Source organism: Neodiprion pinetum, chromosome 2 (genome assembly GCF_021155775.2).
Source record: "Neodiprion pinetum isolate iyNeoPine1 chromosome 2, iyNeoPine1.2, whole genome shotgun sequence".
NCBI classification, from domain to species: Eukaryota; Metazoa; Arthropoda; class Insecta; order Hymenoptera; family Diprionidae; genus Neodiprion; species Neodiprion pinetum.
Genome location: NC_060233.1, coordinates 15,544,215 through 15,558,461, shown reverse-complemented (window position 1 = coordinate 15,558,461; position 14,247 = coordinate 15,544,215). Strand labels below are relative to the sequence as shown.

Here is a 14,247-nt window from a genome sequence, read left to right as displayed (position 1 = left end):
GTCTATGGGCTATTCCGCGTCAACCGGATCAGTCATCTCTCAGATATTTTTTTAATTTGGCATGTGGATTGTGTAAGGGGAGTTAGATTTTTGTGCCAAAGCGCGAATCTCATAATGCAAAATTCGATTTTTTATTAACAATAACAAATTAGACTCCCATTTTTTTCAAAAATTCATAACTTCGGCAACAAATTAGATACAATTTTTTTTTTTTTTTCAAATTACGCGGAAAGCTCCATAGAATTTAAAAAAAAATACGAAATGGTAAAAAAAAGTTGTTATCAATTGTTTATTTAACAATTAATTTTTCAAAGATTTTTAAAACAGTGACCGACACGATCAAAAAATTTTTTTAAAATTCTGACATGTTCCTTGAACTGTACTACAACCTGTGAATTAATTCCAGAGGGGTGTTTTTCTTCGTTTTCGAGTAAAAAATCATTAAAGGTGTCGATGCGCATGAAATTGCGGCGCGTCGAGTCTCTACGTAATGGCGGGCGGCCGGTTGCCGTCCACCGCTACCCCGCGGCGGCGTCGCGGCGTTATTTTAGAGTCATTTTCACGATGTAGGACATGATTGAAAAATCTGAAAAAAATACTGTACCTTCACAAGGCCTGCTCAAAGCGATAAGTGAAGTTTCAAGAATGTGTTTTTCACCGTTTTTTTATTACAGAGATTCAAAATAACAGTTACGCACCATGAGAGTGCACATAAATGATAATAATTACATAACTTGCTACTTATTTTAGTACTTATAATCACCCCCGAAGATATGTGGAAGCTGCGAAATGAACGCACTTACAATTATATATTTCATACAAATAAATCGCTTATTCTATGGATACAATCTATTAATCTTTGATCAAACTGGGCATTAAACTTAGAAATGTGAGCAAAGGTTTTCGTCATAACTTACATGGCTATCTTAGCGCATAGATTTACGGGTAAATGACTCATCAGAGGAAGAGTAAACCCTACATTCTACAGTTTTTATAGATAGAGGTAAAAATGAATGGAATCGTCGAGTGCCTTCAACCGTTATTGCTTGGTTCAATCGCGGCTTCAATAATTTTTCATGTTCTTCGTGTTCGCTGTTGCTGCAGAAGTCAAATGCGATATTTTTTAATGCACTCACACTCCATTCGAATAATTGCCTTGGAGTCAAAATAAGATTTTCATTGGGCCGCTGTAGGCTTGCACGTGCAGCAAATCTTTTCACAGTTCCACCAATGCCATCACATGGACTTTTTCCATGTGACGTTGCAAAGAAATGCCATTCAGCCTCGACATTGAAGTCGTCAAAATGATGAGTCAAATTAATGAAGTTGCTTTTATTTTTATATTGTGCACTAGCACCGTCAGTAAAATAAATCATTTTCTTGATAACTTCACTACCGAAGAACTCAAAAAGCTTACCGATTAGTTTCTTCTGAAACAGATGGACCGCGACTGTATTATGTTGTAGATTTTCTGATATGATAACGAAGCTTTTATGCTTTAAGTCCTCATTTTCAACATAATACACAACAAAAGGATGGATGGTAGCTTGATTGTTATTCCAGTGGAAGCTTTGAATTTCATCTTGAACAACAAATGCATAGTTTTCAGCAAAGTCACCCAAAACTAAGAACTCCCCTGGTTGTAGACGATGTTTTCTGTCTTTCAAATATGCACTTTGCTGTTTAGCAATGAAATCATGTTTCTTGAGGGCTATCGTCTGTTCCTTTAGCGTCTCGAGGAACGTTTCCGTTTCTTGCGTGATCGTTTCTAAAACAGATCGATCCGTATGAGTCCACCGTTTGTAGCTAATACTTTCTACGAAATTATCGTCGAATAAACTTTCCATTTCGTGTGTAACCATATCAAAACTTGGACAACTACTACAATCACCGAGATAGCACAAAGGATTTGGAGAGTCACACGATATCTGTTTTATCAAATCGTGGTACGTTCTTTTGAATGTCTGACAAATTGAGCTAACCGCCACCAACATAAGTTTCACATTCTGGTGAATTTTGCAAACACAAACTGTATGTGTTCCTGTTGGTCCAGCTAAAATACACTGCTTTGGGCGGAGTTCCGCGAATTTTGTAAATCCAATTTTATCATTCGGATGCTGTTGCTTGAACGCGGCGTAAGCTTCCTTCAGATCACACAAAACAAGTCGTTTTTGGACTTGATGTTTTGAACCATCCACATCGCGAAGAGTGACAAAATCTTTCTGACCAGGCATGATCCGACTTATTTCATCAGAACAGTAAAATTCCACTACATGAGAGACAACATCATCACAAAGAGTGCGAGATGGTCTTGGATCTGGGGAGGATCCAAATCCACGCTCACTTTGCAATATTTTAGCTTTACGAGCCATTCTATATGAACAATCAAATTGTAACTCCAATTCTCTGATGGACCAACTACGAGGAGTCATTGTGAGATATTTAATTTTGTCCGCGACACACTTCGCGTTGATAAACAATTCTTTCACATCACACAACAATTCTTGCCCGATATCATTCTCAAGAAACATTTCCACACTGCTCTGTTCACTAATTGGTGAAGGTGAAACAAGATCGTCACCACTCGCATAATTATGATTCATATCACTTACCTCGTTTTTATCAGATGGAGTAATTGTGTTGCATTTGTACAATTTTATTCGACAATCCATGCACACATATTCTCCTAGGTCCGGAAACTTTTTCCGTAATGCTGGTGTCACTGGCTTTACCAAATTTCGCACCCAATTATGGCCAACTCTTTGGAAAGGATTACAGCACCGTTTCACATCTGTTGTAGACATTGCTTTCAGAAATGAATTACTTGTGTGAAGAATGAGACGATGTATTGCACTGATCGCTACACTGGTATTCGATTGAATGTTATGCATTTTGAAATGCTCGAAATTTATACTCGTTCAGAATAGTGCTTCACCCACCCAACAACTCTTCTGATTGGTTGAATTCCACCAATGGGGCTAACATAATGAAGGTGCATTTCAATGTACCTGACTTTAGCCAAATGACCCCTTCGCGGAATCGAGGTGGTGACCCGGACTACCTGGATAATGAAGGATTTAGGTGACGCATGCACAGGTGGACGTATTCCATATCCTGGAATATAGTGCTTCACCCACCCAACGACTCTTCTAATTGCTTGAATTCCACCAATGGGGCTAACATAATGCAGGTGCAATTCAATGTACCTGACTTTAGCCAAATGACCCCTTCGCGGAATCGAGGTGGTGACCCTACCTGGACTACCTGGATAGTGAAGGATTTAGGTGACGCATGCACAGGTGCAGGTATTCCATATCCTGGAACAACACTTGACCTGTGTTCGTAATTCATGTTTGAATCATAATGCGTCATAACAAATTTCGAATCTCTGTAATAAAAAAACGGTGAAAAACACATTCTTGAAACTTCACTTATCGCTTTGAGCAGGCCTTGTGAAGGTACAGTATTTTTTTCAGATTTTTCAATCATGTCCTACATCGTGAAAATGACTCTAAAATAACGCCGCGACGCCGCCGCGGGGTAGCGGTGGACGGCAACCGGCCGCCCGCCATTACGTAGAGACTCGACGCGCCGCAATTTCATGCGCATCGACACCTTTAATGATTTTTTACTCGAAAACGAAGAAAAACACCCCTCTGGAATTAATTCACAGGTTGTAGTACAGTTCAAGGAACATGTCAGAATTTTAAAAAAATTTTTTGATCGTGTCGGTCACTGTTTTAAAAATCTTTGAAAAATTAATTGTTAAATAAACAATTGATAACAACTTTTTTTTACCATTTCGTATTTTTTTTTAAATTCTATGGAGCTTTCCGCGTAATTTGAAAAAAAAAAAAAAATTGTATCTAATTTGTTGCCGAAGTTATGAATTTTTGAAAAAAATGGGAGTCTAATTTGTTATTGTTAATAAAAAATCGAATTTTGCATTATGAGATTCGCGCTTTGGCACAAAAATCTAACTCCCCTTACACAATCCACATGCCAAATTAAAAAAATATCTGAGAGATGACTGATCCGGTTGACGCGGAATAGCCCCTATACGTTTATTGAAGTATAAGTTGAGGTTATGTTGTAATTTGTACGAGCGCATGCGCATGCGCATGTGCTGTAGGCTTACTATGACTTGCCGTGACGTCAACTGGTGGAATGCGCGACTTTGTACGAAAATTGGTCCTCTATTGAGCACACCTTACTCCTTACACCATGCGTCGGCCTCTCGCCGGAAAGAGTATAGGATCGCAAACCACTTGCGTGTGGTCCACGGTCTTACATACAGGCCTGAGAACTCGTAGGGTGGGGGGTGACTCAAATAGTGTGGCAAAGCGTAGTACTCATTTCCGCCACTTGGACCAGTGCAGCTTTGGGGTAAGCCAATCAAGTTTGAATGGGAAGAGTCAAGAGGTAGCTTTGAACAGCTGTGCTATGACAGAACGTAAAAAATATTTTTAATCAATCAAAAATAAATACAATGTTCATTAAAACCTAATATTTCTCTTTACGAACGAAATACGCGTAGGGTTATAATGAATATTTATTTCATATATGTATACGATCTTTCGCAGTAATAAATATCATAACATTTTCAGATGTAACCATTTTTTTACCGCTCAATTTGTGACAAGATTAGTTATTTTTTATCGTCACAAAAAGTTAAGCTCATTAATTATCAGACAAACTGTGAATCCTAAGCTGCCGTACACGACATTTGAGGCACTAATACATAAATTTATATAGTATCGACTAGTAGTGCAGTGAAAGAGAGTGCTAGTTTCGCACATGGTCAACGCAGGTAAAATCGTATTACCGTTTTTTTAACAGTACAGTTAATTTTTCTGTTGTAATATTTCGTTTGTAAATTTGTATTTTTCAAAAATTGTTTTATTATGTGAATGTACACCACGACTACGAGGCTCTACGAGGTGATCTGCAACTGCATATGTATATTTACAATACCCTAGTACGACAGCGCAGCTTGTGGACAAACGACGAACACAGTTTGGTCACACTAACGGTGACAATCCCCACCACTTAAAAATAGCCGAGTTCCCAGACCTGTTTGTAAAACCGTAGTGCGATCAGACGGTTACGAGTTGAAACAGTCAAGCACGTTGTCAGTCCGAAAGATCGCAGCTTCGACAGAAGCAATGCATGGTTTACCATGTTGAACGCTTTGGAGAAGTCCAGAAACACCACCAACGATCACCATGCGATCATCCTACAAGTCCGCAAGTCTACAAGTTATCCTCAAAACGCAAGACGGCTGATTGTGTTCCCATGCCCTCACGAGAACCAGTCTGATGTGAATAGAGGTAATTAACGCGCGCTAAATGCACCGCGAGTTGATCATACACTATCCGTTAAAACACTGTAGAAAACGTGCAGGGAAGCGAAATTGGTCTAAAATCTGACGGACCAATGGGATCGCGAACCTTCGTTATAGGTATAACAATTGAGGATTCTCCCAACGGTGGCACCGATACCGTTGTTAGGAGGGAGTTGAGAAAATACACCATCAGCGGCATCAGTAAATCTTTCAGTGTCTTGAAAGCCTGTATCGGAGGGTTATCGGGACCACATGCACGAGTTGTAATCCCTACGAGCGCCCCGTTGACACATCTGTTCGCGATCGGTGAGAAGGTGAAGGATTCTCTCTACCTCTTGACAGGATTTTGAACTGCCGGGTCATGATACTGCAAACCCACGGAGCTAGACACAAAGTGTTCATTATGGTCATCAATCAAAACCCCAGTAGACAGTAGTTGGTAAGACCGATGTTCTTCATCTCATACCAAAAGGATTGCGCACCACCACGAGTATTAAGCCGCTCTTTTATGCCATCAGTCTTGGCGGCTGTTAAAGCACGCTTTATGTCTCTACGATAGGTGATATATTTGGCGAAACCTTTCGCACTGCGAGATCTCTTAAAGGACCGATCCCAGGCGTTGTGCTTTTTCATCAGGTGTCTGATATCTAGCGATATCCAAGTCGCAGGTAAACGCCGCAAAGTAAGTTCCTCGACAGGCACGACGCAATTCCGTACTTCATTCATGAGATTATTGCAGACTGATGAACACCCGTTCATGATCCTATCCACAAAAAGCAGCCATGCAAACTGCGAGAAGTCAAGCGTAGACAAGGCAGAAGAGGCAGCATCAAAATCGGCACGATCCACGATCGGTATCGAATAACGCGCGGCTCCTGCCTAGGTGCACCACAGCTGTCGACAGCATATATGAGATCGTGCCCTGAGAGAAACGGCCGCGACGATTGATCCCTGGATTCCAGGAGATTAATGTTGTTGACAGTACACAAGCATCGAGCCAGGTATCAGAAGTAGCCATGTAATGAGCAGTCTGCGTGGCATGATATCGTAACCCTGTGATACAAAGAATTCACTGAGATGAACCGACTCCTAACCTGTAGATGACACATCTGCATTGAAGTTACCGAGAACATACGAGAACTTATAGCGAAATTGTTGCCGAACAAGTTCATTTTCAAATATATTGAGATACCAACTTTAGGAGGCCTATATCCGATCAAGAGCAAATCGTACTTAGAAACCCACACACGTAATAGTATACATAAATGATGCATATACTACAAATACACAAACAGCCCGATTTTGGGTTGATGACAATTCACCTTCGCTCTTCTATTCGCAGCATGATTGGTTCAACTGGTTTGGTTACACCCTCCGATTTTAACTTCACGTCGTCTAACGGCACAATCTTATCTTTTTTTATGATATATCTGCGGAGCATTGTCGCCAGGATTGTCTTCATAGCCATCATGGCGAACCTTAAACCTAAAAGTTTGACGATGATTTTTAGTACAGGATTTGCCTTTGCTGAAATGTTTATCGAATATTATGCAATGTTTCTGAAATATTTCAAATCATGAAAAATTGTATTCCTGAAATATACTTGAAATTTATTATTTAATACTGCACTTTTCATAGTTGCGTTGGTGCAATGTGACTGCATAATATCATCGATTATCAAAATGTGGGTTATAATTTTTCATATTCTTAGTTCCCATTTTGGAGTGTTGAAGTAATGAATATACGATACGCAAACAAATGGACTTACCAATGCAGTTTCTTGGTCCCGCACTAAATGGTATGTAGCAATAAGCATGGCGTTCAGCCACTTCATCAGGCAAAAATCGATCCGGGTTAAACTTGAGTGGATCTGGCCAGAATTCCTTGTTTCTGTGTATGCTCAGGATGTCAATAACAGCCAAACTTCCTTTTGGCAGAGTATATTCACCTTGAAGCATTCAATTTTAAATAAATGACTGAAAACCTTTGCAATAAAAATGTTCAAATTTATATATTTTTTTACTTACCTATCTCCAAATCGTCAGTTATTGTGCGAGTGATCAACGCTATGATTGGAAGTACACGCATCGTTTCTTTTATCACAAGTTCCAAATACCTCATACGTGGCAAGTCCTCGTATGTCACGATACGCTTATTGGAATCGTAACTTCCATAAATTTCACAAAGTTCAAGGTAAGCCTTCTCCTAATTCACGTGTCATGTAATAACGTTGATAGTGAGACGTCGGTTACACTGATAAAATATCTGTATCATGCGATTGTACACTTGGGGACAATGAATCTGAGAAGGCTAATTTATTACACTATGCAGTTATGTTGGCAACACAGAGAAACCTACAGCGCCACAGTCGGCTGAGCGCGAAACAAACTCAATCTCAATAAACATAATATAACCCACGACCGTCGCATCTAACCTTAAAATACCGCGGGGATAATGACTTGTTGGATTGACACGTATTCTAAGGTTAGATTCGACGGTCATGGGTTATGTTATGCTTATTGAGATTGAGTTTGTTTCGCGCTCGGCCGGCTGTGGCGCTGTAAGTTTCTCTGTGTTGCCAATATAAATGTCTCGTGTAAAAAATTATGCGTCTCAGATTCATTGTCCGCAAGTATACATCAGCTGCATCAGTGCCTAATATTATACCTGTATATCCGGATAAGAAGCCAGCATCAACATAACGAAACTGACTGTGTTGGAGGTCGTGTCGCTACCCTGAAATGAATTTTCAATAGTACTTTGTGTCATTTTAAATAGATCAGCTCGATATATATTCGCCAAAAGCAACATTGCATAAAGGTAGAAAATTTCTAAGGTTTTGAATATTTCCGAGAAATTATGAAATTACATTCAACACAGCAATGAAAATTTTCAAAATTTGGAACATTTGCGAAATTGTGCGTAATATTGCAGAAATATTGTAGCGATATAAATTTGCTATATTGGAATATTTCAACCGAAATCCAAACATCAAAACATTCTTGCAATACTGCTGCAATAAATATTGCATACTTGGTGTCGAATTCTTAGTTAAATACTTCTACATACGGCAGCAATCATTGTGTCAACTTCTTCACGAAGTTCCGAATCCGAGAATTTCATCTTATCGTCTGTTAACTGCATCAACAAATCCAAGAAGGCCTTTCTTTCAGATGGCGAATCACCTGCAGATGAAGATCAAAGACAAATTGAACTTCCGTTAATATTTTAGTCCACTATCACGACATGGTTATTATTTTGATGTTGTTAATATTATTATCATTATTTCTTTTTAGATTATTATTGTTATTGGTAACATTATTTTGTTTAATATCCCTTGGGGCTTACCTTTGCGTACGTCGCACGTTTTGAATAATTTTCGATACCTCATTCGTTACTATATCCTTACATCGTGAGAGTGTAGCATATAATTGACCGTAACAGAATTGTTAATTTCGTACTATTAAACAAACCATAATGTATACCTGAACTCCGAATGATGTGTGATGCAATCTCATGAATTTTCAAAATCAATTTCTTAACCTGGAAGTCCCGGAAATTCAAGTGAATCCAAATATTCAATTGGATAATTTGACCAAACGTCATTGTCGGTTCTGCTTGCTCCTTTATATTTTTCTTAGTCGATTAATTTTTCAATGTATTTTTTATCATTTAATTTGTAAATGTAATTATTATGGCCTGCTAGTATGGCACAGTTTGATACATTTTCTGAATCATTGTTAATTGAAATATAGATTTTCTTAAAAAATCATTAGTTTCTCATATCTGTGGTATGATGAATGATTTTAGAACTCCTTTCCCAGTGCCTAACCAAAAAGATCAAAATCAAGGCAACTCACGTGATCCAACGACAAATTCACGTTGAGCATCAAGTCAACACCTTCGAAAGAAACTCATTTGGAGATATGCATCAAGTATCATTCATAATCAGGGTTACGAGAGGTTCTTTATATAAACTGATGTAAATAAGAAATTGCTCATTTGAAGTAAATTTTGATTTGTTTAACAATCCTTCACTGAAGTCAATAAAAACGATCTTTACGCTACGACACTGAACTATTCTGTCAGCAAAGTCAATCGCCTACTTACTTTCGGTATCTTCACCGTATTTGACTGCAGTCTTTTTAGTATTCCGATTCAGCAAAGCTTTCCTCTTCCTCTGAATTACCTACAAAAAAATTGTGAAAGCACTAGATGAATTTAAAAACAAGAATTAGACAAGTTGTCAAGTCCAGTATCTGGAGAAACTTGATTCAAATTTATTGCAGACACAACATAAATATCTGGTTTGCTCACGTTGCTAGTAAAATTATGCATGGTTTTTATGTGCTTATTTTGTTCTTTCCCCGTTTGCGTGCGATTGAAAATCGCTGGCGGGTGCAACCAAATGCTGAATGCTCGCCGGTAGATGATTTTGAGCGATCTGAAGAATGATATCGCCACATTAAAACCTCTTAAAAAATTAAACGTACATCGCGTAAAATTTGGATACCAACTTTTCTACTGCTTCCACGTAACTGGAATGGTTATTAACTTGGGCTCCTATACTCACACCCATTGCAGTTTCTGAAGTGAAAGTAGAAAGAGGTAAGCAATCCAAACCTTGGAAATATCTCCAGCTTAAAACGTACCGCAAATTATGTCCAAAGTGCACATTGACACGTAATCGAAAACGAGGAATTCCTCCCCGTTTAATTCAGTTTCCATTTTCCTCACCATCACGTTTGATTGGACTGCGAATACAGTCACAAACGACTCCAGAATTCTCAAATTGAAAGTTGGTCCGATCAACTTTCGACGCACACGCCATATTTCACCTAAAAATCGGTAATGCGGAATCGATCATGGCGGTGAAAAATTTACGAGTTGACGTTAATATGGACAAATAACTTACCAGGTGCAGTGAACAAGCCATTTCCCAACCATGGTTGAAAAAATTCGAAAAATCTTGTCTTCTCGATCGCCTTCTCGCTCCACAGAACTGTCTACAAAATACATCACATTTCAGTGCTCATTCGCTTCAATATTTGGGGTGAAGGAATTATTACCTTTATTTCCTCGGGTCGAGATAAAATGATCAACAATTCAGACCCAAGCCAGACGCGATAAGGCGAAGGATACGCCCGCGATAATTCGGTGAATTTGTTCAAGATATCTGAAACCGCAGTGGAGGAAACAAATATTATAGGAGAAGTTGAATGAATTTTTTTACTGAAATAAAGAATGGCCGACTGCACAAAATTTTACCTTTAATATTTCCAAAAACTTACAGCATTTTCCACAAACGTGCTGCAAAATTTTGTGACTTTTTTGACACACGTAGTCGCTTGAGGTAATTCATTATTACGGAAAGTAATCCTCGTAAAAAAAATTGGCGTAATTAATTGACCATTTTGTAACATCATCATCCTCATTACAATTGCTTACTAGATCACCTCTTCCATCCGCCCGGAACACCGAAAAATTATTAACTCATCTTCTATGAATTGCCAGCCACTTTTATTAATCAAATATTGCTCACAACACGATGAAGTCGATAATATAAACAACGATAAATGAACGTAAGTGATCAACGGACTGTATTCAAATTACATTAACGCTAGAAGAATCTTGTGAATTCTGATTATTCCTCAGTACACTTTGATTATTTTCAGGAAATTCAAATATTTACCGAGATCCAATGAAGAATTTATATATAAGTTTTCAGACACCTTAAATCACAGAAGTTTTTACCAAAAAATTCAGGTACCTAAATGTTTCAATTTTCAGCTTGCGATAATCATATTTTTTTAACAAAAACATAGAGTCATGTATCCGAAATAATTCATGTCACTGTCGTGTATCTACAATATTTTTAACTTTGTCAAGTGACGCTGCTACAACGTTTCTAAAATATGTAGAAAGTTAACGTTGCTAAAATCACGTATGAGAACCCCTGGCACTCTGCAGAATTTTCAAAACACCAATTCGGGACGTTGGGCGTTCGGGACTAATTCACGTTTAGAATATTTTCAAAATATAGACGGTCGTGACAATGCTCGTTTGATAATTTAGCGCTGTCGTGCAATTGATTGTCCGTGACTTACTTTGATTGGACCCGCTGCAAGTGAGCCAATAAACAAGAGATTCAAGACAAACGACATAGTTACCGGTTTGCCATGAAATACTGTAAGTATCACATGGTTCATAAAGTGAATGCAGGAAACTCGTTTACTGATTGTATATGATCAAGTTCTACTACCAGGATCTCTGTCAGTCATCACTCAAAATAAAAATAAAAATATGACGCAATGTATATTTTGTGAAAAAAAAGTCTGATCTTTGCGAATGTAAAATCCATAGTACGGTAGATCCTCAAGATTTAACAAACGACACCTTTGTGTGACATTTTGAATGATTTACATAAAAAGAATACTCAAAAAACGAATTAATAATACATATATAAAAATAGACGTTTTAAAGCTTGTCGTCAAATTTTCTAACTAAAATGAAAATCGGATTATATAATTGAATTGGTAGATACAAGTACTGCATACATCTCGAAAAATTACGACTGAATTTTACTTACAGTTATAAAGATAGTTTGATGGTTTAATAATGCACGTAAGTATTCTGCAGTTTACTATAAACAAAATTCTGAAAATAAAGCTAGACTTACTTTCAGTATTTCCGGCGAAATACAGCGCATTGCCCAAAATCGGTAGAACTATGGATGGCCCAGAGAATTTCCAAGCTTTTTGATAAAAAGGCAGTCGCCTCATGTGGTAAATCAACCAGTAAACAATTCCACCGAGAAACGCAGAGGCAACGATGTTGTGAAGTAGGCACATTTTGTATCGCGTATAGCTGACGTCGATAAAACAGAAAAAAATGTAGCAATGTTTCTGAAAATATTGCGTGCTACGTAGAAATTAAAGGTGGTTTTTTTTTTTTTTTTTTTTTTATAACCGCAACGTAACTCAACAAAATTTGACAACCAAAAAAGTGATGCGCAGGATAATATAAACGAGGCACCAATCCCAATAAAAATAACTTATCTTCAAACCTAACGTAAAATTTTTTTCTCGTGATAAAGCCGTAAACATGTTATGAATCGTATCATAAAAAGTTACAGACCAATTATGGTGGAAAAAAACTGTTCATATCAAAAAACATGTTTGGAATTGGCACTGAGACCTGGACACAAGTTTGAAAAAGTTGCGCACATTCCTGTTTAAGCGTTTAGCGCAACCGGTTATGTTTGTCCCGAGTTAAAGTCCCTTCCCAGAGACCATGCAACTGATGCAACGTTTCTTTTTCTGTATAATATATATTCTGGTAGATAAATCACTCAAAAAAAGAGTTCCCATTCTCTCTTGAAGCGGGATGAAAAAATTCAATTGCTGCTTTACGTCATTCTTAAGGCCTGCGAATCCCCCATTGACAACTTGTCACACAATTTTTGTTGGTCATAATCAAGTTTAAGCGATCATATGTAAATATTGTAACGAACTAGGCGTTACAGAATAAAATTAACAACTGTTTGGGAGCTTATGAAGCGAATTAACAGGCAGCGAAATAGAAATGTGGGAAAAATGATTTTACTGGGACGTCTGTGTTTTTAAAGTCTGAAACAAGACCTTTTCTACAATAATAGTGACTGTCGCAGCAGCCGTATTCATTTTGTGACATATGAAAGCTTATACGTCTTTTATCTATGACGACGACTAGATCAGAAAGGGGGCCAAAACGCGTCATTTCACCTTTTGTAACAATATAATAAAGAAGTATAGACCATACACTTTAATTTATAGAGTTATAGGAACTGAAGAACTAGACGTATATTGCGTTTATCAAAGCAGAAATTTCACGTTAAAACATGCAGTTTTTAAAAATCTGTCGTTATTTCAGTATCACTCAACACTCGTCCATCACTAATTATGTTGATTGTAAGGTAAGTGTACCAGTTATTGACCTCGTTCCATTTAGTTATCTTTTTTTGTTGTATCTACTTGATGCTCAGTTTTAAAATGACCAAAAATGGTTTTTTAGCGTCTAACCCTCTAGCAATCGGTTTTAGTCACCGAGAAATTCACAATTTGTGCCATGAATTTATAATATTGGAAAATAAAAGGGTCAATAACTGGGTCTAAGCGTGTCAATAACTGGTACACTTACTTTAAGACGTCTATAATGTAACTTTAGTCCCTGATGAAGACGCGAAGGGCTTCGCACAGCGCAAGACTCTGTCCAACTGGTTTCAGATCCTTTGCCTCTCGACTTAGCGATCGAGGACGAAAGAAGTGGGGATACGAATCCAGAACCGCGCCAGCTTTGAAGAGAAGGGCGAATTTTCCCATAGAATTCAACGCGTATTTCAATTCTTCTCCATTCGAGACATGAATTTCCTCTTCCTGCATGTCACTGTCACATTACGGTTACGACGTTATGAACTACATACCTAAAGTGCATAATTTTATGGTACACACATCTGCGATGTGTGTGGAATTCTACTCGAAGTTTAGTTTATTGGTCTTCTAGCTTCATAATCAGAAACCAACAGCCTAATAGGAAGATTGACCAATAAAAAGCCTTTTTATTGTAATAATTTGTTGTTCATTAAACTTTTTTTACAGGTTGGTTTGCATTTTAGAAACAAAATATGAAATCTTCCCGCATCTCCATACCGGGCTTCATGTTGATCGATATACGTCGTCTTTTAACGCTGGAAGCTTGAAATGGATTTATTCAAAATAGTGCGCATGCGCCAACTTTAATTCACCGCGCTATTCGAAAATAGGGCATTTTACGCACGCTGCGTAAGCTTTGAAAATCGAATTTTTCAAGCATCACTTCTTCGCGCTTCCTTGTTAGTTATATTACCTATATTAACATCGACAAAC

General features: G+C 37.9%; 1 protein-coding gene across 6 annotated transcripts; it reads right to left on the bottom strand.

Moving 5' to 3' along the window:
* Positions 1-4,062: 4,062 nt before the first annotated feature.
* LOC124212150 (cytochrome P450 4C1-like) lies at positions 4,063-14,160 on the bottom strand. 6 transcript variants are annotated; one of them, XR_011176433.1, is made up of 14 exons: positions 13,108-14,160; positions 12,024-12,211; positions 10,414-10,520; positions 10,260-10,350; positions 9,997-10,182; positions 9,862-9,931; positions 9,662-9,788; positions 9,455-9,533; positions 8,414-8,529; positions 8,012-8,080; positions 7,372-7,549; positions 7,113-7,292; positions 5,811-6,829; positions 4,063-5,727 (listed from the first exon to the last, which is right to left on the bottom strand). XR_011176433.1 is itself a non-coding variant. In XM_069133620.1 (13 exons), exons 1-13 carry the CDS (start codon positions 13,140-13,142, stop codon positions 6,663-6,665), a joined length of 1,593 nt encoding a protein of 530 aa, XP_068989721.1. In that variant the 5' UTR covers positions 13,143-14,160; the 3' UTR covers positions 4,063-6,662. The 6 variants fall into 6 exon arrangements, 3 of the variants coding, with proteins under 3 accessions (XP_068989721.1, XP_046467895.2, XP_046467894.2); XR_006881588.2 differs by having other exon boundaries at positions 4,063-6,438; positions 6,541-6,829; XR_006881589.2 differs by having other exon boundaries at positions 4,063-6,397; positions 6,541-6,829.
* Between the last annotated feature and the right edge of the window lie 87 nt (positions 14,161-14,247).